The sequence below is a fragment of the Stenella coeruleoalba genome (genome assembly GCF_951394435.1).
Source record: "Stenella coeruleoalba genome assembly, chromosome: 20".
NCBI classification, from domain to species: Eukaryota; Metazoa; Chordata; class Mammalia; order Artiodactyla; family Delphinidae; genus Stenella; species Stenella coeruleoalba.
Genome location: NC_137166.1, coordinates 41251770 through 41278072, shown reverse-complemented (window position 1 = coordinate 41278072; position 26303 = coordinate 41251770). Strand labels below are relative to the sequence as shown.

Here is a 26303-nt window from a genome sequence, read left to right as displayed (position 1 = left end):
TGGGATAAATCCCACTTGGTCGTGATGTATAATCCTTTGTATATGTTGCTAGATTCAGGTTGCTAATATTTTATGGAGGATCTTTGCATATGTATTCATGAAGCATATTGATTGGTTATTTTGTTTTCTTGTGGTGTCTTCCTCTGGTTTTGGATCAGGGTGATATTGGCCTCATAGGATGAACTGGGGAGTGTTACCTCCTCCTCTATTTCTCATCCATTTCCTTTTAGGGGGAAAATTTATGGTCTCTTATGGGTGACTAGGAGCAACTCCTTTTTCTCTTCTCAAGGCTAATTCTTACAGAGTGGTCTTAGCATTCATGTCAGGCAGCTCAGTGTCATTGGCTATATCCTAGGTCCATTTTTTTTTTTTTTCTTTTTTTTTTTCCTAGGTCCATTTATTGGCAGGTGTGGCTCAACATGGGGCAGGTGCCCAGCATCCCTGAGACACCTTATCTGATCACATATGGCTCCTCCGTCTGCAGGCAGACCCTCAGAACTTCCCTATGGGGACAAGGGTTGGGGTATCTGCTCACCCGGCAGCTGGGATGCTTGCTGAGGATGCTTCTCTCCCCGCTCTCTTTGAACAGAGCAGCCACGAACCAAAAGGTACGGGAGCAGGTGCGCCTGGAACTGAGCTTCTTGAACTCAGACCTGCAAATGCTGAAGGAAGAGCTGGAGGGGCTCAACATCTCAGTGGGAGTCTATCAGAGCACAGAGTAAGTGGGGGCAACACTTCTTTTGGATACTTTCTGAGCCACAGAACATGCCTGCATCAGGGATGGTGCACAGATAGGCCTGAGGGTGCGGCAGACCCCACTTTGATCCAATTTGGGGTTGAGCAAGGTGTAGGAATTAAAGGGATGAACCCATGGAGTTTATTGGAAATACCTGGCCAGTTGGACAAGAAGGCATTTATTTGTCCTGGGGACACACGGGACATAGTTTTACAGGAGAGCTACGTGGCTGGGTCCAGGCGGGGAGATGGCGTCTCTCAGGTGGCCTGGGTGGTGGCTCTGTCATAAAGATGCCCTTCCAGGGCGGCTGTGGTTAGCTCTGAGAGCCAGCCTGCCAGATGGGTCCCAGGAAGCCCTGCCTTCTTCCATCAGCCTCAGCACACGGTCTGACTCTGGGTCATTCTGTTGAAAAGAGTACAAAAACATAAAAACTGCCTTTTATATCAAAGATGATGAGACCTTTGCAAGTTCCCTGAGGAGACAGTATGACTGAGACACTTTGGAAATGTCCCCCATTAAATATTTGAGAAACAAATGTTCTAATTCAGAAGCATCCCTCAGGGAGTGTTTATAGGAGACCAAACGTTGAGGTGTGACCTTCAGAAAAGCTCAGAGAGTCTCTCACCCCAAGGTGAGCTATCTTGGAAAGAAAAGTCCATCTTTAAGAAGAAATAACTTTGAGGGGACTTCCTCGGTGGTCCAGTGGTTAAGGCTCTGTGCTTCCAATGCAGGTGTCGTGGGATCGATCCCTGGCAGGGAACTAAGATCCCACATGCCGCGTGGGGCAGCCGTAAAAAAAAGAAAAATCTTTGAGCTCTAAAGAACAGTTTACATACTTTTCTGTGTGGGGAAGTGGTACTTCTCAAAAGATAAGGGAGTCCCAGGGGAAACCCAGTCAGAAAATAATTCCCTGGATTAACAGAATGAAAATGTTGGGGAACCTTGAGTCACCTTTGGAAGGTACTTTTCCTGATTGTCCCCAATCCTCTGCACTGTCCCCGAGGTGTTTTTCTGAGTCACGTGTGAAACCTCTTCTCCTTTGGTGACTGTCCGTGAGCCAGCCCGTGTGTCCTGCCTCGCTTACCTGTGGGCTCCCAGTGCAGTCTGACACCTAATCAGAACAGTCAGTGCACAGCTCCCCCCAGCCTATGCTCTGGTATTAAATTCCAGTGTTTTGCCCAAAGGTCAAAGTTCCTCCAGGAGGCAAGGCCGGGCCAAACTTTGGTGATAAATGTAGGATGTTTCATATTCCCCCCTCACCATACAGAAGCACAGGGCTGTCCATCACGAGGGTGTTCCCCAGAGACATGCAGTTAAGGTCACACCCTGTGTGACCACGGTGCGGCTCTAAAGTGTCCGGTCGGTCCCCTGTGCATTGGGAAGAGGGGAGAGAGATGTGCAGATGCATAATGACACCTTGCATTTCCATCAACCCCTCTTCCTGTTTTCAAAGCAGATTGTTTTTTTCTCAGCACGGTTGATTTTTAAACATTTCTATGAGGTAGGCAGGGAAGAAACAATCTCATTGTGCAGATGAGAAAACACAGGGAAGCCGGAAGTTACGGAAAAAGTTATATTAGCGCAAGGTGGAGGGCGGGGCGCCCTGGCCCGGAGGCTTCAGGGCGCTGGCTGCTCCTGGACAGTCACAGGGAGAGCCAGCCCCGTCGGGGTCAGGCCAGGAGCACGCTGGGGCCCAGAGGAGGGCAGCACAGCCTGTCTTCATCTCCTTCTAGCAGGATCCAGCTTTCCCTCAGGAAAGGGCTTTGGGGAAGCTATACACCCCGCTGGGGCTCGCCTGCTTTCAGCTTAGCCCTGTTGTTTTCTGTCCCCCACAGAGGCAGCTTCAGCTTACAGCCTATTGTCCACTCACCCTGCCTGCATTCCTGGCCTCCTCCCCAGGCTGGGCTGAGCAACCCCAGGAGGTCTCCTGTTACAGGTCTGGGAGCGAAATCCCTGTTTGCAAAACATAGCTGAGCCCCATTCACTTCCTGTTAGCTCTGCCCCTAAGGCCACTCCCAGGGCGACCTGTTGGGTAACCAGCTGGTGAGTGCGGGGAGAGGAGGTGGAGGGGAAACAGCCAGTCAGGGTCTCCCACCCAGGGCTGGGAGCCAGGTGCGCTTAGGTGTCAGATGGGGCCCCTGCCCTCAAGGCCTTCCCTGTGCTGGAGATGGGATGCCTAGAGGGATACACCGTATAGGAGGAGGCCCTTGAGAGCCCAGAGTTGGAGGGCTGCAGGGGAGATGGGACCCGCTGCAGTGAGGAGAGGCGGAGGGGGGTGGGGGTTGGGTGGAGCTGGTGGAGATGCTCCAGATGGTGGAGCAGTGGGCACACCAGGCACAGCCCCGGGTGCACAATAGGTTCTCAGCACAGTTACTCAAAGAAGTGTAGCGACTGGAGGGCTAAATCAGGGTGTAGCTGGTAGGGCCCTCATGTGTGAGGCTGGGTCGTTTAAAAGTTGCCGGGGACTGGGACCAGTTTTGGAACAGAGATGGGGACGTGACCCAAGTGGTCTTTATGGAAAATGAACTGGTGTGTGCTAGCTTGGCGGGGGAGAGCGGGTGGGGACCTGAGCTGGGCTGCTGGGGGAAGGCCGGGGGGTGCAAAGTGGCCGGGATACGGATGTTCATGTACCTTGCTGTGTTCCTTCTAGGGAGGCATTTACGATTCCCCTGATTCCGCTTGGCCTGAAGGAAACCAAGGACGTTGACTTTTCAGTCGTTCTCAAGGTAAATCTCAAAGCGAGGGGCACTGGACTCACTGTTTAAAAGGGAAATGTAGAAGTTGTGTATCCCTTGAGAGTGGCCTTAGGCTCAATGTGCCAGTGTCAGTTGATTTCTGCAGGGTGGCCTTGAGCCCCCTCAGAGCCTGTCCCGTCCTTTCAGATGCTCCCTTTCATCTGGTCACTGAGGCTTCTGGGGAAGGGGTTGGAAACCCGGGCCAGTCCACCCCAGGTCAAAGAGGGTATATAACCAATTTAGGCCACGTTTTTGGAAGAATAGCCAAAGTTTTTGTCCCTCAACATTTTATTGTGAAAATAGAAAAACTGAAAGAACTTGACGGTGAACCCCTGTATACTCACTACCTCGGTTCTCCCGTGAACATTTTGCTGTAGCCACTTTATCACGTATTCGTCCATTTATGCATCCCTGAATCTATACATCAATCCATTTTATTTTTTGATACATTTCAAAGTAAATCAGGGAATTTCCTGGCGGTCCAGTGGTTAGGGCTTGGCACTTTCACTGTCGGGGCCCGGGTGGAATCCCTGGTCGGGGAACTAAGATCCCACGAGCCACGCAGCTTGGCCAAAAAACAAAAAAACCAAAAAAACACCAAAACAAAGTAAATACTTGAATAGCTAGAGTTTATGGATCCCGCTGCTCCCTAATTCCTGGATGTCTACCTTCTCTTTTCTTTCTCTCTCCCCCTCTTTCTCCCTCCCTCCCTTCTTTCCTTCCATCTTTTTTTTTTTTCCTTCCAATAACAACCTTCTTGAGATATAATTCACACACCGCACAATTCACATCTTTAAAGTGAACGGTATCTGGCCTCCCCTTAGCCAGTGTGTCCCTGGCAAGCAGCGTTACTCGTAGGCCCATCTGTGTCTGTCACTGTGCAGGGTGCTGTTGAGGTCACAGGCCCTGCCTTTGGATCCCGTGGTTCAGTAGGGGATCCAGGTGGGAAGTGGAAGATGTGTTTTGATGGAGCCGCCCAGAGATGCCTTGGGGCCAGGAGAGGCCTCCCGGTGCCTGGAATGCTTTCCTCTTCCTCCTTGCCCCACATCCATCATTCTGAGTTGTACTGACTCACCTCAAACTTCCACTTAGGAGGAGAAAGTGGCGATGAGGTGGAAGGTAGTGCCTGTCTCTGAGCTTTCCAGCACAGGCATGGTGTATAGGAATGAATCCCAGCGTCGTGAAAAATGCTTCAGAGAACTTTGTTTCTTTTCACAGTAATCCTGCTAGTTGACTCATCTCGGACTGCTTTTAATTTAGAAAAGAAAAAAATGATGATATGGCATTTTGGGCCCTACACAATTTGTCCTTTTAAAAAGCAATTGGTTAATGCTTCAGAAGCCTTTGCACTTGACCTCCAAGCTCAATCAGAGACTGCGTGAGTCCCTTGACATATAAGCCCTTTCACTCATGGCCTTGTGGACTGCTGCTTGTTTAAATCCAGGTCCCGGGCCCTGTGAGTTTGGGGTTTATTTTGGAGTTTAAGAAGGGACATTGGTAGTCTTCCTGGATGCAGGATTGTCAAGGATTTTATTTTCTGGGTAGGAAACAATCCAACATGGCAGTTTTTCACAGGTCCCCTGAACTGTTAGATGTGACACTTGCCACAGGTCTGTGAGACTCCAGACAATGCTTATGTCTGTGGAAATGTTTTAGTTGCTTTTGTAGAATAGTTTCTTTTAAGATTTAGTTTGTTGCTTGGTGCCAGAGCTGCAAGAATGCAGGCATTTGGGGGTGTGGAGTAGGTGAAGGAGATTAAGAGGTACAAACTTGCAGTTATATAATAAGTAAGCCAGGGAGTTATAATATACAGCCTAAGGAATATGGTCACTAATACTGTAATAACTTTGGTGATAGATGGTTACTAGACTTGCTGTAGTGATCATTTCATAATGTATGCAAATGTCAAATCATATGTAATACATCTGAAGCTAGCATAGAACTGTAGTCAACTATGTTTCAATGAAACAACAAAAAAAAGACATACTTAGAACCACAAAATGTCTGAGTTTGGAAGGAATTGCAAAGGTTACCAAAAAATAAAGATAAAAATAAAGAACACAGGCATTTAAAAGGTAGACTCTTGGAGAAACTTGGGAATTTCATGGGCATCTGTAAGGATCCAAACATGTCATGTGCTGAATTCACATTAAAGCCAGTGGGGGAAAAAAAATCACATGTTGTGGGTATGGCCAAGTGCTATTCAGCTGAGGCTTCCAGCCATGTCATTTTAGCCTAAAAAGGACTCTACAAATGTCAGTCATACAAAAATGAGAATGTTTGGGGGATGTTCTGTTTTTCCTTCCACATTTGTCCTTGAGAGTAACACAGACAGGTGCCACAGAAGAGTTTGGCGACTGAATTAGGGCAATTCAAGTTGTCATTCAAATCTGTGTATCCATGAGATGTTTAATGGTCATTGAAGCTTCATGGTCTGATTTTTTTCTATTTTAAATAAATGGACTTTAAAATGACTTCACAAAAAAACACGATCAAAATCAATTCCCTTTCAGAGAATTCACGTTTTGTTTTGCTTTTAAATATGTCTTTATTAATTTATTTTTCCTACTGAGAACAGTATTGCAAAACATTCAGAAAATATCAAGACATGTAAAGATCCCTCACAGCCACACACCTCCCTCCCCCACCCCCCGTCTCCCCACTGAGCTATGTAACTTGCTCAGTACTTAATCTGTGAGCACCCGATCTTGTCCTCTGATCAGGGGCCTGCCTTAGGAGGCTGTGAGACTCCTGTGATCTGTTCAGGCTTAGCGTGGTGTCTTCTGGTAGTAGGTGCTAAATAAGGTAACTATTAATTTCATTCTTTTTAAAAAATATTTACTTATTTATTTGGTTGTGCTGGGTCTTAGTTGCGGCTCACAGGCTCCTTAGTTGTGGCTCACCGGCTCCTTAGTTGCAGCTCGCTGGCTCCTTAGTTGTGGCATGCATACTCTTAGTTGCAGCATGCATGTGGGATCTAATTCCCTGACCAGGGATTGAACCCGGGCCCCCTGCATTGGGAGTGCAGAGTCTTATCGACTGTGCCACCAGGGAAGTCCCAATTTCATTCTTAAGGCAGCTTTCAAATACTGTTGTCAGCAGCTCTCTGAGCACGTTTGCACACTTTGCTGAATATTCCCTTTGGATAAATTTCTGGACGAGGATTTGGTAGGTCAAAGATACATGTTAGGGATTTCCCTGGCGGTCCAGTGGGTAAGACTCTGTGTTTCCACTGCAGGGGGCACTGGTTCGATCCCTTGTCAGGGAACTAAGATCCCACATGCAGCACAGCCAAAAAAAAAAAAAAAAAAGATACATGTTACCTAATTACCCACCAGAAGTCAGTGGTCCTGCCTTACATTCCCACAGTGTATGACTGCTTACATTGGGTATCGCTTATCATTTTGATTTTGTGAGGTCAGGCAAAAATGATATCATGACAGTTTGCATTCTTTGATCAGTACTAGAGTTCCCGCTTTTGTTTATTTGTCCTTCACGTGTGTCCTTTTGGAAATACCTATTTCTGTCCTTTGTCTGCTTTTAAGAATTCTTTTACATATGAAGGAGAGTAATGCTTGGTTATGTATGTTACAAATATTTCTCCCAGTAGGTTCTCTCCTTTAACTTGTTTTACAAGCAATACCAGTTTAAAAAGTACATCTTTTTTTTTTTCAAACAGATTTTGTGTTGTTAAGCTCAACAGTTCTTCCCTTAACAATTCTTCCTTGATAACATGTTCAGAAAGGCATTCTCCGCATCAAGAAGACATAAATATTTTGCTATAGTTTCTTCCAGTGCTTTAAAATTTTTTAACATTAAATCTTTAATCAATCAGGAATTTGTGTGTAAAAAAAATGAGGTGTAGTACTCTTTTTATTTTCACCAAAAAATGGGTAGCCAGTTTCTCCTGAACTATGTATAAAGAATCCATCTGTGAGGCTTCCCTGGTGGTGCAGTGGTTAAGAATCCGCCTGCCAGTGCAGGGGACACGGGTTCGATCCCTGGTTCGGGAAGATCCCACATGCCACGGAGCAACTAAGCCCGTGCACCACAACTACTGAGCCTGTGCTCTAGAGCCAGCAAGCCACAACTACTGAGCCTGCGTGCCACAACTACTGAAGCCTGTGCGCCTAGAGCCCGTGCTCCACAACAAGAGAAGCCACCGCAAGCCCGCACACCACAACAAAGAGTAGCCCCCGCTCGCCGCAACTAGAGGAAGCCCGCACGCAGCAAGGAAGACCCAACGCAGCCAAAAATAAATAAACACACACACACAAAAAACAAAGAATCCATCTGTGGTGCTAGATACTGTCCATTGCACTGCGTGCCCCTCCCTCCCCCTCAGCCCTCCTCTACCCTGCTCTGTGGCTTTCTATTGGGTGTGTCTGAGGGGGAGTAGCATCAGCAGGAGATGAGAGGATGGGAAGAGAGGGAAGTAGGGGTTTTTAACTCCTCAGCTCCCTCAGCTGGGTACCTTTTACAGTCCCCCCCAGCAGGGAAGGTCCTCGTGGCTGTTGGATGCTCACTTCAGGCAGCCATCTCTCCAGGTTCCCGTAGCTCCTTCTCCCCCTTGACCCTTCAACTCTGTGGTTCTAATGGCTCTGGAGGTCCTGCACAATCCTATGGTTTCCCATAACCCTGCCCACATCACTATAAGAGTTCTTCCCTTAGGGCTTCCCTGGTGGCGCAGTGGTTGAGAGTCCACCTGCCGATGCAGGGGACGCGGGTTCGTGCCCCGGTCCGGGAGGATCCCGCATGTCGCAGAGCGGCTGGGCCCGTGAGCCATGACCGCTGAGCCTGTGCGTCCGGAGCCTGTGCTCCGCAATGGGAGAGGCCACAACAGTGAGAGGCCCACGTACCGCAAAAAAAAAAAAAAAAAAAAAAAAAAAAAAAAGTCGCTGCTCTCAGGGATGTCATCAGAGAAGCCCTAGAGGAGCTTTGTCCCCCAGATCATACTCACCATACTTAATGTCACTAATAACATAATTAATTATATTTGAAAACCATTTCAGTGACTTCCCCCATGGTCCACTGGTTAAGACTCCGCGCTTCCACTGCAGGGGGCGCAGGTTTGATCCCTGGTTGGGGAACTAAGATCCTGCATGCCTCATGGTGCAGCCAAAAAAAAGAAAAAGAAAAAAAAAGCAAAGCAATGTTGTATATTCATTCAGTACAGTCCCATTTTTGTAAGTGGAGAGTATATGGGTGTATGTGTAGGTATTCATTGAACATATAAAAAGCAGAAGGGTCTTTAATGTAGAAAGCGTGTAAAAAGAATACTCACAGACACTTGGGAAAATGTAATGAACAGTCTCTCTCCTCAACTTTTTGCAGCCAGGGAGAGCCAGCACTTACGGAGGATGTTATGCAAGAATCCATTCTCCATACCCATTTTACTCATCTTATTTTTTCCTGTAATACTTGCCTCCTCCTAATATATGATATAATTTACCTATTTGTTGTGCCTGTTACTTAATGTCTGTGCTCCCTTGTGAGATTATAAGCTCCATGGGGCAAGATCTTTGTTTTGTTCACTGAAGTAGCCCCAGCACTGTGAACAGTGCCTGGCACATAGCAGGTGTTCGTCAATGTATCTTATGACCGAATGAACTCACCAAGTGGTCATGAAACGCTGGACCCCGTTGGAGGTCTCACAGGGGTGCTTTGTTTGTGGAAGTGCACGGAGCTGCTCTCACAAAGGTTTCCATCACAGACCCTGAGGGTAGCATCCTCGTAACAGTCCCCAGACATGAGTTCCCTCTGCCAGGAAGACCCTGTGCCCAAAGGACGAAGGTCTAAGCCCCTGAATATCTGTGATGTTTGCTAGAATTATTGAACTTATAGTCACTTATGCAAGTCACTTAACTGTGCTGCCAAGACACTTTTTTTTTTAAGATTTTGTTTTTGATGTGGACCATTTTTAAGGTCTTTCCTGAATTTGTTACAATATTGCTTTTGTTTTATGTTTCGGTTTTTTGGCCGCTAGGCATGTGGGATCTTAGCTCCCTGACCAGGGATGGAACCCGCACCGCCTGCATTGGAAGGCGAAGGCTTAACCACTGGACCACCAGGGAAGTCCCCATTTTTAAATAAAAAATAACTTCAACTTCCCTTTTTACTGAAGCAACAAAAACAAAAATTTTAAATATACATAAATAAAATTAAGAAAATAAATCCCACCACTTAGAAAATCACTGCAGTGTACACTCTCCCATAAGTTTTTATGAATTCTACATGTATTTTTTTTTTTTTAAAGAAACATTTATTTATTTATTTTTGGCCGCGTTGGGTCTTCGTTGCTGCGCGCAGGCTTTCTAGTTGTGGCGAGCAGGGGCTACTCTTCGTTGCTGTGCGCGGGCTTCTCATTGCAGTGGCTTCTTGTTGCGGAGCACGGGCTCTAGGCACGCAGGCTTCAGTAGTTGTGGCTCGCGGGCTCTAGAGCGCAGGCTCAGTAGTTGTGGCGCACGGGCTTAGTTGCTCCGCTGCATGTGGGATCTTCCCGGACCAGGGCTCGAACCCATGTCCCCTGCATTGTCAGGCAGATTCTTAACCAGTGCGCTACCAGGGAAGTCCCTCTACATGTATTTTTAAAGGGGGGGACCTTAGACATTACTATTTTACCTGTTTACGGTTTTGAGTCACACCTTACAGTATCTCATTTTTCTTACAGGATTTTATCCTGGAACATTACAGTGAAGATAGCTACCTCTATGAAGATGAAATAGCAGATCTTATGGATCTGAGACAAGTATGTTCCTGTGTGCGGCAGGGTGAGGAGGGTGGCTGCTAGAGCTTGATGAGTCTTCAGATGATCCCATTATTTCATCTGAAGCCTTGTAGAATCGCTGGTGGTTGGAGGTGGTAGGGAGGAACTGTCAGAATCGCCCATTCAACTTGCCACATAAGAAGACCACAGAGAGGACAGACATACATGTCTGGGGCTGGGTTCCAGGACTCATGAGTTCACTCCAGCCTTGCCCATCTCTCCTAGAGTTCATGATACCAGCACTGGGGCCTAGGCTCCAGAGAAATAGCGTGTGTGAGCATCTTCCCTGCCTGGCTGTCTGCACTATGCTCACCCGGTCACCCCCTCACCCCCTCAGTGGTTCCTTTCCTTTCAGGCCTGTCGGACGCCCAGCCGAGATGAGGCTGGGGTCGAGCTGCTGATGAGTTACTTCATCCAGCTGGGGTTTGTTGAGAGCCGATTCTTCCCACCCACCCGACAAATGGGGATCCTGTTTACCTGGTACGTGCCTGGGCTGGGGCTTTCCCACTCTGGCCACCGCTGGGAGCCTCTGTCCCACGGAGGCTCCTCTGCACTGTGGCCTCCTCTTTCTAACTGTCCCGTTAATACAGGAGACATGTAGATAAACCAGTGTTTATTTATGAAGGGGATCCAGGGGGAAAAGGCTGCAACGGACCATGGCTTCTTGCTTCTCAGAGCAAGTGAGCCGAGGAGAAGAGGCATTTTTTTCATGCTCGTTTTATCGCGGGGGAAACACTGGGGCTCTGAGGTGGAACTAACAAGAAACAAGATTCTTGTCCCAGATGGCATGGGAGTGGGAATCAGGTTTTGTCCCAGTGACAAGGGCAGCAAACAGAAATAGATGAGATTTTACAAACTGAAGCAGAACCTTGGATTCTTCCCCAGAGTTGGTACTTACCATGATTAGTGTTGTCTAAATATTTTGGAGATGCTATACCTCTTCTCTGAGTTGCTTAGGGCTGTGTGAAACGAAAGTAAATCCCAGTAGCTAAGGGGCCTATTCAGAGCTTAATTTCACCACAGCAGATGGCTATCCATGCCTCCTTTTGGAAGGAAAGGCGGATGACTTTTCCTGAAGATGTGTTAGCTGCTGGCACGTGGGTGAAAGGGCCAAATGTGACTTCTTAGTGTTGAATTAGGAAGAAGCTCCGTATCTATCCCCTGATTGATAGGTGAACTTTGAAACATATCCTGAGTCTTTCAGACTTCAGGAAGAATTATGAAGGGTTAGGATTTGCTATATTTCATTTAGGAGAAGCCTTCTTTTTTTTTTTTTTAGTACATTGTATTTTTTAGAGCAGTTTCAGGTTCACAGTAAAATTGAGTGGGAGGTGTAGAGAGTCCCCGTATAGCCCCTGCACACCCACGACCTCCGCCACTGTCAACATCGCCCCACCAGACTGTTCCATTTGTTACAGCTGATGAACCTACATTGGCTCACTGTCACCCAACATCCGTTGTTTACAGTAGGGTTCACTCTTGGTGGGCTACCTTCCGTGGGTTTGGACAAATGTAATAATGACATGTATCCACGTCATATCATAGTATCACACAGAACAGCTTCACTACCCTACAATCCTCTGCCTTCCACCTAGGCATCCTCACCCTTCCCCACCCCCAATCCTGGCAGCCACTGATTCTTTTTGTCTTTTCCAGAATGTCATATAGTTGGAATCATACAGTATGTAGCCTTTCCAGATTGGCTTCTTTCACTTAGTCACATGCATTTAAGGTTTCTCCATGTCTTTTCATGGCTTGATAGCTCATTTCTTTTTAGTGCTGCATAATTTTCCACCGTGTAGCTGTACCACCGTCTGTATATCCGTTCACCTATGGAAGGACGTCCCGGTTGAGAATCCCTATTTCAGTTTGCCCTTGCGGGTGTCTTTATTCAGTATGATCAGGCCCATCGTCTTGCTTGGAAATAAAACCTCATTGCATGTGCATCTTTGAGTTTTATTCAAGAACTAAGTTCTGTCCATTTTTACCCAGAGGTGGCACTCGCTAGCCAAGGAATTCATATTCTCAAAAGACGTTTCTTTTAAATAGGTATGACTCCCTCACGGGGGTTCCGGTTAGCCAACAGAACTTGCTGCTGGAGAAGGCCAGCATTCTGTTTAACATTGGAGCCCTGTACACACAGATCGGGACCCGGTGCAATCGACAGACAGAAGCTGGGCTGCAGAGCACAGTGGATGCCTTTCAGAGAGCCGCAGGTGTGTCTTTGCGAGGGCTGCCGGGATAGAGCCCTGGCCCTGCCAGGTGGCCCTGGTACCCCAGCTGAAGGGGGTTCGTGGGTCCTCCACAGGCCCACACTTGGCCTCACAGGCCTGAAAGGGCCAGGCCAGTTTCCAGAGCCGGTGTATCTTCCCACCAAGAAAATCGCTTATTGGCTCAAACCCTGTTTCTGTCTGAATATGGCTTGTGTACACAGTAGTTAACGATTAACCTTTTCCAAACGAGTGGCCCCAGAGATGGCAGTGAATGGACTGTTTCTTTGAACACAGTTTCGAAGAAGAGAGTAAGTTTTCTCAAATGGTGGGAATGTAGGCTTTTTCTTTCATCAGACGTGCCTGTTTGGTGCATATGACTACCCTTGCCTTTCTGTTATGCTCATTCTGAGAAACTCGCTCACGCAAGGCTGCTCTTCTCGGCCCCCTACCAAGTGACAGTGCCAGCCTGTAGAGGACTGGGGGCTGCCAGGCGAGGTGCAACGGGCAGGCCTGCCTCATGGGTGTTCGAGGGTCCTGCATCGCTTCCCTCTAGCAGGGCCTGTGACCAGCAGTCTCGGCACAGGGAATAGTGGGCAAAAGCGGTGACAAGCACAGACCAACGTGTGATGCGCTGAGCTGGCTCCACAGCGGGTTTCCTTCTGTGCCGGTCCTTGTCACTCTGTTTCGGAGTGTCACCCTGGCAGATACTTTTGGGGTATCTGACTTTGCTCTGCAAGGCCGTGAAGAACTGTGGCTTTGCCATTTTGGCTGATCATGGAATCTCTTGGTTAAAATGATTGATCCCTTGGGAGGAAACGACACTGTGAAATTCCACGTGGGAGTTGATTTCTTTCACTGTAAATCCTTTTCTGGGCTCATCTTTCTTTCTGAGGACTCTGAAGCAGGTATGCTTGGTGACCTGTCTCTAAGATTCCAGAGATATGGACAAAACAAAGCTTGAGAACAGAGTAGGAGCGAACCCCAGAAAGGAGCAGACAGCCTGCAGCCGTCGCCTTCCTTCTGCAGGGCAGTGTATGCTTTGCAGCAACACCAGAAGAACCAGTCAGATGGGATTTGTGCCGGAGATTTTATTTCAGCTCCAGGTTGATTGTCATTTAATGCTGTGACACTTTTCTAACACATAAAAAAGTCAGCTGAGGGCTACGGCATGAAAATTTCCACTGGAGTGGCTGAGTTGATCTTTCTTGAGGTCCTGGGGGAAAGCCCGGAATTTCTGAATGACCCAGGGGTTAAGTGTGAGCATGTCCGCCTGAGAGCCCTTCCGTCATTCTGTCTGCCTTCTACCTTCACCTCCATCATATGTGTAGTCACGTATGGAATTTCTCACAAGTGTGCCAGGTGAGACAGGAATGGATGGGGAGCAGGCTGGTTTCCTTGCTTGATACAGACGTAAATGTTTTGGAAGAGAGTTGGAAAACAAAAGTTCTCTAGCTATGGTAAAACATACATAACAAAACTACCATTTTAACCATTTTTAGGATTACTGTTCGTTGGCATATTAAGCACAGTCACATTGTTGTGCAACTCTCCATCTCCAGAACTTTTTTATCACCCCAAACAGAAACTCTGTCCCATTAAACACTACATCTCCATTCCTCCCTCCCCTCAGCCCCTGGGAAACATTCTACTTTTTGTCTCTATGAGTTTGACTATTCCAGAGACCTCATCTCACCCAGTGGAATCATACGACATTGGTCCTTGTGATGGACCTATTTCACTTAGTGTGATGTCTTCATCCATGTCGTAGCGTGTGTCAGAATTGCCTTCCTTTTTAAGGCTGAAATATTCCGTTGTAGGTATATACCACATTTTGTGTATCCCCATGTCTGTGGATGGACATTTGAGTTGTTTCTGCCTTTCGGTTATTGGGAATAATGCTGCCATGTGCATTCATGTATAAGTATCAGTTTAAGTCTCTGCTTTCAATTCTGTGGGGTTATACCTAGGAGTAGAATTACTGGATCTTATGGTAATTGAGAATCAGATTTTTCTAAAGATGCTTCAGGACACCAGTTTTATAGTTTTGCTTCGTCATTTTCCATACTCCTGAGCAGCATGGTGAAATAAATATGATCCCCAACTAACGTGCAAACCAATTCCAATCGTAGGGGTTTTAAACTACCTGAAAGAGACGTTTACTCACACTCCAAGTTACGACATGAGTCCCGCCATGCTCGGTGTGCTGGTCAAAATGATGCTGGCGCAAGCCCAAGAAAGCACGTTTGAGAAAATCTGCCTTTCTGGGATCCAGAACGAGTTCTTCGTGCTGGTGAAGGTGGCTCAGGAGGCTGCCAAGGTAAGCCTTGCCGTTTCCCGTGACTTTTGGAGTGAGTGGGATTTGTCGGTGTGGGCCCACTGGACGCAGCGGGGGCTTCCCACGGCAGCTTGCCCGTGACCTGGGCAGCATGCCCGCCCAGGCTGGCCAGAGTGCTGGCTTGCATTTTCTTGGCAAGTAATGGTGTTTCAGATACGGATCACTGATTCCATCTGCAGCTTAGCCTAAAAACCAGCATAATGACAGTGGCCCGATCTCCCTGTTAACTCTGACACTGACAGCGCTAGGAGACCTTGGAGTTGCTCCCAGATTCTGGAGCGACCTCTGGCAGGGGCCGCTGCCCAGAAGAAAGGGCTCTTTTTCTGCAGCCCGGATACGTGAGGGCCCCTGTGCCACCCTCCTCGTTCCCAACATTTTTTCCGTTGTAGGTGGGAGAGGTCTATCGGCAGCTGTACACGGCCATGAACCAGGAGCCAGTGAAGGAGAACATCCCATACTCCTGGGCCAGCTTGGCCTGCGTGAAAGCCCACCACTACGAAGCCCTGGCCCACTACTTCACAGCCACCCTCCTCATCGACCACCAGTGTAAGGCTTGGCATCTCGGGGCTCTGGGCTTTGGTCAGGGCTGTGGTTTTGCTTCCTCTGGGTGATTCTGAGCTGAGTGAGAGCTGTCTACCTGCCTGGGAGATGCTCACAGCCTAGGGGCAGAGGGTGGGGATTACATGTTGGCCCAGGCAACAGGGTGGGATTAGGGGTTATGTGGTTCCTTCCTGTGGGAGGAAGAGGGGTAGCGTTCCTTCTGCCTGGGATGGAACAGACGGCTTCATGGAGATGATGTTTCACCTGGAATCTAGGGCCAGGACTAGACCAGGGAGGCACTCGCCTCAGGCACGAAATCTAAGGGGATAAACTCAGTAATTGAGATAATATTTTAAAATTATAATTGTAAATGAATCAAAACTAAGACAAAAAAAATCCTTGGTGATTAAAATTTTAAATAAGGACACAGAGCAATAACGGTGCCTTACTGAGCCACGTGGGAACCTGAAATAAAAAAAAAAATTTGATCGGTTGTTTATCATGAATATTTTTGTATTAATTTTGATATTTAGAAAATTGTATTAAAATATCATATATATCTTGATGGCTGAGTTTGGGGCACCTCCTTAAACGTTCAGCCTGCAGTGAGTGCCTCACCCTCCTCCCCATAGTCTTGGCTCTGATCTGAGGTTGGGTGGGACTTTTGTTGCAATTGGTGCTAATTAAGGCAGCCCTCTGAGTAACGAAAAGGAAAACCTCTGGGGCCAAGACTGCCTGGGTTCGTATCTCAGCTCTGTCATTTACTAGCTGGGTGATCTTGGGCAACTTACTTACCTGCTCTGTGCCTCAGTTTTCTCATCTGTAAAATGGGGACACAAAGAGAACCTATCTCACAGGCTGTTGTGAAAACTAAATGCCTCTATGCAAAGCTAAATAGTGCCTTGTATATGGTGGGCTCTCTGGAAGTGTCAGCTGCTCCTGCTAGTATTATTTTATGGTCTATTAGGCAGGACAAGTCATGTAAGCCAGCCGAAATACAGTGCTTCAGTCACTGTGGTAGGAACACAAATGAGGCAGCAGTTGGAGTCCTCGGTGTAGTCATGGACGGTTCCTCAGAGGCAGTGCCATTCGAGTTAGACTGGGGACTCTGAGGAGGACTTTTCCAGCTGAACGAGGAGGGAAAGGACAGCTAGAGTGAGAACAGGATCTGAGTGAGCCCTGGAACAGAGGCCGGAAGTGTTGAGGTAGCAGTGGGTGGTTTGGTGAGGTCAGGAGGGGACACGTGCCAGGGAGGGTGCAGGCATGGAGGCCCCCAGAGGTTTGAGGTGGGGCTGTGCTTGGAGGTTCATAAGATGGGTGATGGGGAGCAGGTAGAGAGCAGGGGCTTGGAGCCAAATCCGGAGCCCCTAGAGTGTGCCGGGCCCCCTGCACAGAGACCTTGGGCTGGATTGCCTGGGTATGTCCAGGGGTGGAAAGGAGACCTATTATGCCAAGTGCCTTGTAAAGCTGGAGAAGGGAACCTGGGGATGTTGTTGAAAGAGGGATCTCTCAGTGGGTCTGCGGTGCCACCTCTAGAGACCGCACCGCGGCCGCAAGAAGGGATTTATCCTGTGGTTCTTGTTGCAGTGAAGCCTGGCTCAGATGAGGACCACCAGGAGAAGTGCCTGTCCCAGCTCTACGACCACATGCCAGAGGGGATGACGCCCTTGGCCACGCTGAAAAACGTTCACCAGCGCCAGTGGCTGGGTGTGTGTCGGCTCTCCTGCTTCCTCCCTCCCCGTGCCCCATCTGATACTTCCACTCACCAGCAGCTCCACGCAGGTCCCCAGGGCAGGGCCCGGAGAGTAGGGCTTCCCGAGTCATCGTGGCCACTCTGGATTCAGAAACCGGGAGGCATAGTCCTCTGGCCTCAACGGGCTTCCAGAGCTGTGTTCTCACAGGTTCTGCGAGGGACCAGGGCTCCCACGATGGAGCCAGAGCTTTGGCAATCTTCCAACACCCTAGCAGGGTCCAGGGGATGGCCCTTGGTCATGCTAATCTGGAAGGAGGCATTTCTTAGGCCACACCTAAGAACGGGTAATGAATTGTCCTAGTTTGGTCTCTAACAGGTCTCAGAGTGAGTATGCTTTCCATGTCCAAACCTGAATTCTTCCTCCACCCGATCTTGTCCCCCCCAACCACACACATGCACTTTCCCCATCTCAGGGATGGCAGCTCCATCGTTCTAGGTGTGCAGGCCAGAAACCTTGGACGCATTCTCCGCCCTCATCTTTCTTTCTCATCCCTGCATTTGATTAGCGAATCCTGTTGGCTCTACCTAGAAAAATATCCCACATCTGACCACTTCTTACCTACCACCCTGGTCCAAGCTTACGTAATGATTACTTAACAGACATTGACTCGCTTAAACCTCACACAACCCTATGAGATACATATGGTATGACTCCCCATTTTTCATCTGAGGAAACAGGGGCCCAGAGAGGTCACACAGCTTGCCCAGCTTTTGACCAGGGAGCCCTTGTGGTCCTGTCTCACCCAGAGGTGGAGCAGAATTCCTCACCTGCACTTCTGAGGCTGGACATGGTCAAGCCCCTGTTCCTCTCTGGCCTCATTCCCTACCCTTCTCTCCAGCCCTCACTCCCTCCAACCAAACTCCCAAGTTCCTTGTTGTCCTTAAACATGCAGGCATGCTCCTGCCCCAGGGCCTTTGCACTTGCTGCTGTTCTTCTAGGAGCGCTCTTCTGTCAGATATCCTCTTGACTGCTCCCTCACGTCCTTCAGGGCTCCACTTAAAAGTTACCTTCTAAAAGGCCTTTTCTGATCACCCATAATAGAAGGGCGACTCCCCAGTCCCCATCTTCTCGTGCCACATCTGCCTATTTTTTTTTCTGCTTTATTTTTCTCCAGAACCTTATAGCCACACAACCCATTACACATTTCTTTGCTTGTTATCTGTCTTCAACCACTAGCATGTAAACTCCATGAATGCAGAGGCGAGTTTTTGGTCATTGCTTTACCTCTAATGCCTAGAATGTTTGGTAAATGTTTGCTGAATGAAAGATTTATAGACACAAGTGAGCATATTGTACACACATTTAGAGGGACTGAAGCCATCCAGGCAGATCCTTCAGAAAAGAGAACGTCCACCTTTCTGGGCGAATCCTTGGGCGCTCGGGCTCTCCTTGAGGTACTCACACTGCAGTTTACGACATGTGTCCTGTGGTCTTGATTTTCTGTGGGCAGGCAAGTCCCATCTGTGCCGAGCTGTTACCCATCACGAGGAGTCCGTGAGGGAGGCCAGCCTGTGCAAGAAGCTCCGGAACATCGAGGTGCTGCAGGAGGTGCTGTCTGCGGCACACCAGCGGTCCCGGCTCAAGTACACTCAGCTCCGTGACGACTATGACCTGCTGAGCTTGATCGACGTTCCCGACATCATCTGTGAGTGGCCTGGGTGCCGGTGCCAGGTGCAGAGTGTGCCATGTGAGAGGCAGGGGCGCTCGGGCGTTCCTCCTGCAGGGGCCGGGCAAACCCTCGCTGTGTGCCGGGCACTGGGACAGGGCCGCGTGCTGCTCTTGCCCTGGAGTCCTCACCTCCTCCTTCCCAGATCCAGGGCCTTCTTTATGGTCTTCGTCCTTGTTGACCCCTTGGTGGCAGCCGACCCCCTCCTGCCCCTCAACACGCCACCTATGACGTCAGGGCCCTGCCACCTTGGTTCTCTCTGCCCTCACTTTCCTCTCCACCCTGTTTGCTGACGGTCGTGCCCAAACCCACCTCCCCTCCTGGCATTCTTGCGGGTCTCCTCTCCCTGGCTTGCTTCCTCTAGATTCCTTTCTTTAAAGTCTCACGGCCTCCCCTGGGGTTCCAGCCCCCACCGCTAGTCAGGAGACCCCAGGAGCTGCCTTTCGCCTCGACGCTTTCCCTACGCTCCACACCCACCCACGTGCCACCTGCCTTCTGGAAAACTGCGATTTGCTCTCTGTCTTTTACCTTCAGCTCCATAGTTTGAAAGCCACCTGCATCCTTATTCCTGCTCCAAGGCTTGATCTTTACCCTGTTTTCCCCATTTTCTTTCTTTTTTTTTTCCCCCAGACAAAAATTATTTTTATTATGAAAGAAGAAGTAAAAGTTTCACTGATACAGTGGATCCAGGGGGTGCAGGGAAAAGTTTTTACTTTGGCAGTGAAGATTTCTTCAAAATCTAGTTCATCGTGTCTGTGTGTGTGTGTGTGTGTGGTGAGAACACTTAAGATCTACCCTCACGTATACAACATAGTGTTGTAATATTCACCGTACTGTGTTAGACCTCTAGAACTTACTCATCCTGCATAACTGAAACTCTGTACCCTTTCACCAACATTTGCTCACAGCACCCAACCCCCACTGTCCCCGGCATCCGCCATTCTGCTCTCTGCTTCTATGAGTTTGACTTTATTATTTTTTATCGTATGAGTTCCAGGTGTACAGCATTATAATTCAACATCTGTATACACTCCAGAGTGATCACCACCACAAGTCTAGTTACCATCCATCACCATAGAGTTGACCCTCTTCACTCATTTTGCCCATCCCTCCCCCCCAAACCCCTCTGGTAACCACAAATCTGTGCTCTGTATCTATGAGTTTGTTTTTGTTTTGTTTGTTCATTTGTTTTTGGGGATTTTTTTAGATTCCAATCATATCGTCTTTTTTTTCCCTCTATCTGACTAATTTCACTTAACATGATATCCGCAAGGTCCATCCATTTAGTTGCAAGTCACAGGATTTCATTCTTTTTTTTTTTTTCTTTTTTGTCTGAGTAGTAGTCCATTGTATATATATACCACATCTTCTTTACCTGTTCATCCGTCTATGGACACTTAGATTGTTTCCATATCTTGGCTATTGTAAACAATGCTGCAATGAACATAGGGGTGAATATACCTTTTAGAATTAGTGTTTCACGTTCTTCACGTTAATACCTGGAAGTGGAATGGCTGGGTCATATGAACTATGCTTACCTTTTTGAGGAATCTCCATACTGTTTTTCCATAGTGGCTGCACTAATTTACAGTGCCACCCATAGTGTACGAGGGTTCCCTTTTTTCCACATCCTCTCCAACATTTGTTATTTCTTGTCTTTTTGATAATAGCCAATTATAACACATGTGAGGTGATAGCTCATTGTGGTTTTGATTTACATTTTCCTAATAATTAGTGTTGTTTTATGTGCCTGTTGGCCATCTGTATGTCTTTCTTGGAAAAATGCCTATTCAGACCCTCTGCCCATTTTTCAATTGAGTTGTTTGTTTTTTTGTTGTTGAGTTGTATGTGTTCTTTATATACTTTGGATAGTAACTCCTTATCACATATATAATTTGCAACTGTCTTCTCCCATTCAGTAAATTGCCTTTTCATTTTGATGATAGTTCCCATCACTGTGCAGAAGCTTTTTAGTTTGACGTAGTCCCATTTGTTTGTTTTTGCTTTTGTTTCCCTTGCCTTTGGAGTCTGATCCACAAAAATATCACTAAAAACAATGTCACTGAGGTTTCCACCTATGTTTTCTTCTAGAAATTATATGGTTTTAGGTCTTACATTCAAGTCTTTACTCCATGTTGAGTTAATTTTTGTGCATGGTATAAGATAGTGATCTAGTTTCATTGTTTTGCATGTGGCTGCTTAGTTTTCCCAGCACCATTTATTGAAGAGACCATCCTTTTTCCATTGTCTGTTCTTTGCTTCTTGGTCATAAATTAATTGTTCATCTATGTGTGGGTTTATTTCTGGGTTTTCAGGTCTGTTCCATTGATCTGTGTGTCTGTTTCTGTGCCCATACCATACTGTTTTGATTACTGTAGCTTCAAAGTATAGTTGAAATCAGGGAGCATGATACCTTCAGCTTTGTTCTTCCTTCTCAAGATTGTTTTGGCTCTTCGGGATCTTTTGTGGTTCCATACCAATTTTAGAATTATTCTAGTTTTGTGAAATATGCCATTAGATTTTTGATAGGGATTGCATTGAATTAGTCGATTGCTTTGGGTATTATGGCCATTTTAACAATATTAATTTTTCCAACCCACAAACACGGAATTATCTTTCCATTTATTTGTGTCTTCTTCAGTTTCCTTCATGAGTGTCCTATAGTTTTCAGTGTAGACGTCTTTCACTTCCTTGGGTAAATTTATTCCTAGGTGTTTTATTATTTTTGATGCAATTGTAAATTGGATTGTCTTAATTTCTCTTTCGGATAGTTTGTTATTAGTGTATAGAAATGCCATGGATTTCTGTATATTGATTTTTTATCCTGCAGCTTTACTGAATTCATTCATTAGTTCTAACAGTCTTTTGGTGAAGTCTGTAGGGTTCTCTTTAAGTAGGATTATGTCATCTGCAAATAGTGTCAGTTTTACTATTGATTTGGATGCCTTACCTTCTTTTTCTTGACTAATTGCTATGACTAGGACTTCCAATACTATGATGAATAAAAATGGTAAGAATGGGCATCCTTGTCTTGTTCCTGATCTTAGAGGAAAAGTTTTCAAGGCTTGTCGTATATGGCCTTTATTATGTTGAGATTTGTTCCCTCTATACCCCCTTCATTGAGGGTTTTTATCATAAATAGATTTGAAGAGTTTGGCCGTTTCAGATTCCACATACAAGTGAGATCTCGCTCCATAGTACTATGAGGGTGATACTAGTATCACCCTCATCTTAAAGATGAGGCAGTGGAGGCTTAGAGAGATCAAAGTCTTTGGTCCAGGTGACCAAGCTGGTTGGTGGAAACAGGAATGGCGCTCAGGGATTCTCCTTCATGGACACAGGCCACTTCCCTGACCCCCTTGTCCACACAGTAGAGACAACCTCACAGGGGGAGGGAGATGCACAGCTCCTGGCGAGGCTGTCTGGGGGTGGTGGCACCACTCTTGTAGTGGATGAGTAACCTGTCTGAGCCCAGTGCTGTGTGAAGCAGTTCGTTTGTAAGAAACCACAGGGCCGTCCCGTGAATACAGGGGTGTGTCAGTCTTCTTGACAGTGCCAGTCTTCTTCCCCATATTTTCTTTTTATGCTGTTGTTCATGTATACTTAGCCTGCACTGGGATCCTTTGTTAGACACTGACTAGCCTCATGGGAAGGGTTGGCTTGAGCCTGCCGTGAATATGATAGTGGAGATTTGGCAAACCCACTTCTCACTGTGAAATCCTCGCATCACACATTAATACTGAAGAGAGGAAGCACATCTCGCCCGAAACTGTGCTGAAAGCATGGTATTTCCATAACAGCCACACCCGAAACGTAGGTTACTTCTCAGTAGGATTTTTATGAATACCATTGGATGTCCCCTAGAATACAAATAAGCTCCTCGAAGGCAGGGAATTTGTCTTATTGCCACTACTCTGTCCCAGCCCCAGAGTGGGATATAGCTCATAGTAGATACCCAAATGGAGTTAGGCCTGAGTTTTCAAGGATAACTTTCAATTAGAGAAACATTTATGCTGTTACTTTTAATCTTCTTTTCCAGCTAAAACTGAGCGAGAGGTTGAAATTATACCGCCACAGTTCTCCAAGGTGACAGTAACAGACTTCTTCCAGAAGCTGGTATGTTGAACATTTATTTCATAATGACTTGAGGGGAAAGCTGTTTTATAAGTTGCAAGTATGTAAAAGGCTACTTTTAGATGTTTTTGATTTTTAATTAGAGATGTTATATAAGATTATTTAAATTAAGATAATTTTAAAAAGATAATTTTACCTTAAATATGTTGGATCTTTTAGAGCAAATGGCAATTAACATTCTTGTATGACTTTGTAGCACGTATTATCCCAGATGGTATCATTAGTCTCGGAGCAGGGCCAAATGAAATCTGTAAGGACAATAAGGCATCATTTCCTTTGGTTTTCAAAAGTTCCTGATTCAGCCTTCAGCTCCTACAGCTAATGACGCTCTATTCCAAAGGGCCCTTTATCTGTGTTTTCGGCTAATAAGAGATGGACGCCTCCTCGAAGCATTCACTTCACTGCAGAAGAAGGAGACTTGGGGTTCACCCTGAGAGGAAACTCCCCGGTTCAAGTCCACTTCCTGGATCCGTACTGCTCTGCTGCCGTAAGTGTGGACCCTTCTAAATTGGGAGCAAAACTCCCTGGCATCTTTGCAGACAGTGAAACTGGTAAAATATAAAGAGAGCTGCCCAAACAAATGTATGTGGGTGATTCAATGTAGGGTTCCTCTATGTAAAAGGCCTTGCTTTATGTGAAAGGCCTTTCATACCTTTCTTGCCCAAAGAGAAAAGGATTCATTTTTGCCTTCTTGAAGCAAATTTGTGCAGATAACTGTTTTATTAATGAACTTGGGAACTGCTTTAGGGAACTGAATGAACAGAACATTGACCTTTATTTAAATCATACTTTCATAGGTGGCAGGAGCCAAGGAAGGGGATTATATTGTTTCCATTCAAGACGTGGATTGTAAGTGGCTGACTGTGAGTGAGGTTATGAAGCTGCTGAAGAGCTTTGGCCAGAATGACATTGAGATGAAGGTCGTGAGCCTCCTGGATGCCACATCGTCCATGGTGAGTGCTGATGGCCCCTGGCAGCAAACAGTGACGTGGAGTGAAGTCAGTGTGAGTCCAGCCCCAGAGGTCTTTATCCGGACCCCTGCCTCCTGCCTGCATTTGTAACGTGCCACAAACGACTGAACTCCTAAGCCCGTCATCACTGGGACGTGCTCAACTTGGGTCAGAGAGATCACTGGAAAGCTTTTTTTTTAATCGTATAAATCAGCGGTCCCCAGCCTCTTTGGCACCAGGGACCGGTTTTGCGGAAGACACTTTTTCCACGGATGAGGGGTGGGGCGGGGTGGGGGGGATGGCTCAGGCGGTAACGTGAGCGATGGGGAGCGATGGGGGGAGATGGAGAGCGGCAGATGGAGCTTTGCTTGCTCTCCTGCCACTCACCTCCTGCTGTGCGGCCCGGTTCCTAACAGGCTGTGGACTGGTACTGGTCCACGGCCCAGGGGTTGGGACCCCTGCTATAGATAAAAGAACCAACTGATTTATTTTTCTGGTTAAATTCTTTTCAATTGCAAAAGTAGTACATACTCATGGTTAAAAAAAATACTGAATTGATACAGAAGGGCTTGAGATGATGTGTGGAAGATGCTCTCCGCACGTCGTCCGGGACAGTGTTAGCTGTTTCCTGGGAGATCTTGGGAAGCGTCTGAGCCTGTGCAAGTCCATGTGCACAGTTACAGCCCTTTGTTTCCCCAAGTCGGAGGAATTGTGGCATACGCACTCTTCTGTGCTTGCTGCATTCAATTATGTACCTTGGACGCTTCCCTCTAGAACAGGATGTGTTTATTCATTCAACAAATATCGATTGGGCATCAACTGTGTGCCAGGCCCTTCTCAGGTGTTGGAGCTACAGCTGGAATTAGACAGATAAGGTCCCTGCCCCCACAAAGCTGGCACTAAATATGCAATAAGTGGTTGTGATTTTGGGTACGTGCTGTAAAGGAAATAAAATGTGTCATGTGCTAGAATGACTGGAGCTGGGAGGGGCTCCTGAGCAGGGCTTGCCCTGAGGCTTGAGTGACAGGAGGAACCAGCCATGTGAAGAGGTACAAGAGCACGTGGGAAGGGGCACCAACAGGTGCAGAGACCAGACCCTGTGGCAGGAATGAGCTTCACCTGCCAGAGGAACTAAAAGAAGGCCTTTCGGCCGGAGCATCTTGACAAGGGCCAGAGTGGAGGGAAATGCGGTGGGAGGGAAGCAGGGCTTCATCGGCAGTGGAGGGAGTTTGAAACCTTTTGAGACGGGGAGTGACGTGGCATGATGTTTATTTTAGAAGGCCGTCTTGCTGTCTGGAGGCCAGCCGGGTGGCCGCAGAGCAAGCTGGCTGTGGCAGTCACCTAGGCCAGTGACGTTAGCACCGTCCCACTAGGGGGTGACAGTGGAGGTGTAGAGAGGTGGGTGCACCTGAGACGTAATTTGGATATAGAGCTGATGGATTTGTAGATGACTTGTATAAAAAAGATGCAGGAGGGCTTCCCTGATGGCGCAGTGGTTGAGAGTCCACCTGCCGACGCAGGGGACACGGGTTCGTGCCCCAGTCCAGGAAGATCCCACCTGCTGCCGAGTGGCTGAGCCCGTGAGCCATGGCCGCTGAGCCTGCACGTCCGGAGCCTGTGCTCTGCAACGGGAGAGGCCACAACAGTGAGAGGCCCGCGTACCGCAAAAAAAAAAAAAAAAAAAAAAAAAAGTTGCAGGAAAGAGAGAGGACTGCACAGGTTTTGGCTTGAATTACTGCATCATTTTTCTTAATGACGGGAGACGGGGCAAGGTTGAGGGAGTCCGAGGAGAGAGAGAAGCAAGTGTGTGGTTCGCGTGCCATTAGGCATCCGGATGTAAAGGTAAAGTAGGCAGCTGGATGTTCAGATCTTCAGTTCAAGGCACATGTCAGCCTAGAACTAAATATTTGAGGATTATCCGCACAGAGATGATATTTAAAGCTGTAAGATACTAAACGAAAGTACCCTCGAGGGGTTGAGGGTGGAGGACTCAACCCCGAGAGACACCACAAGCGTCTGGAGGTCAGTTAGAAGTAGGTGCAGACCGGTGGGATAAAGAGGGGCTTCTGAAACCAAGAGAAGAAGATCCTGCCCGGAAAGAGCGGTGGTTTGTGCTGAACACAGTTAAGACGTGGAGAATGAGGGAAGCAGGGCCATGTCTATTATATTTGGCAGCAGGACAAAAGGACACTTTTCATGGGGAAATGGCAACAGAACTCAGACTTAGAGAGGGTTGGAGAGTGAATGATTGTGTGATTCCATTGGTAAGAAATAGGCAAACCCGTAGAAACAGAATGTAGGTTAGTGGTTGGTTGCCAGGGGCTGGGGCGTCGGGGAATGGGGAGTGTAACTGCTGATGGGACAGGGTTTCTTTTTTTTTTTTTGGTTGCACCGCACAGCGTGCAGGCTCTTAGTTCCCTGACCAGGTATCGAACCCACGCCCCCTGCAGTGGAAGCACGGAGTTCTAACCACC

At 47.4% G+C, this 26303-nt stretch overlaps 1 protein-coding gene across 1 annotated transcript in view; it reads left to right on the top strand.

The window, feature by feature from the left end:
- The window catches only part of RHPN2 (rhophilin Rho GTPase binding protein 2), a 57413-nt gene that overhangs the window by 28044 nt on the left and 3066 nt on the right, over positions 1–26303 (top strand). The window contains exons 3-14 of the mRNA XM_079907962.1: positions 590–718; positions 3387–3462; positions 10142–10219; positions 10593–10717; positions 12287–12453; positions 14580–14767; positions 15175–15331; positions 16913–17032; positions 18530–18724; positions 22785–22861; positions 23220–23366; positions 23677–23832. Of these exons, the coding sequence (XP_079764088.1) occupies positions 590–718; positions 3387–3462; positions 10142–10219; positions 10593–10717; positions 12287–12453; positions 14580–14767; positions 15175–15331; positions 16913–17032; positions 18530–18724; positions 22785–22861; positions 23220–23366; positions 23677–23832 (1615 nt within the window). The remainder of the gene's footprint in view (positions 1–589; positions 719–3386; positions 3463–10141; positions 10220–10592; positions 10718–12286; positions 12454–14579; positions 14768–15174; positions 15332–16912; positions 17033–18529; positions 18725–22784; positions 22862–23219; positions 23367–23676; positions 23833–26303) is intronic.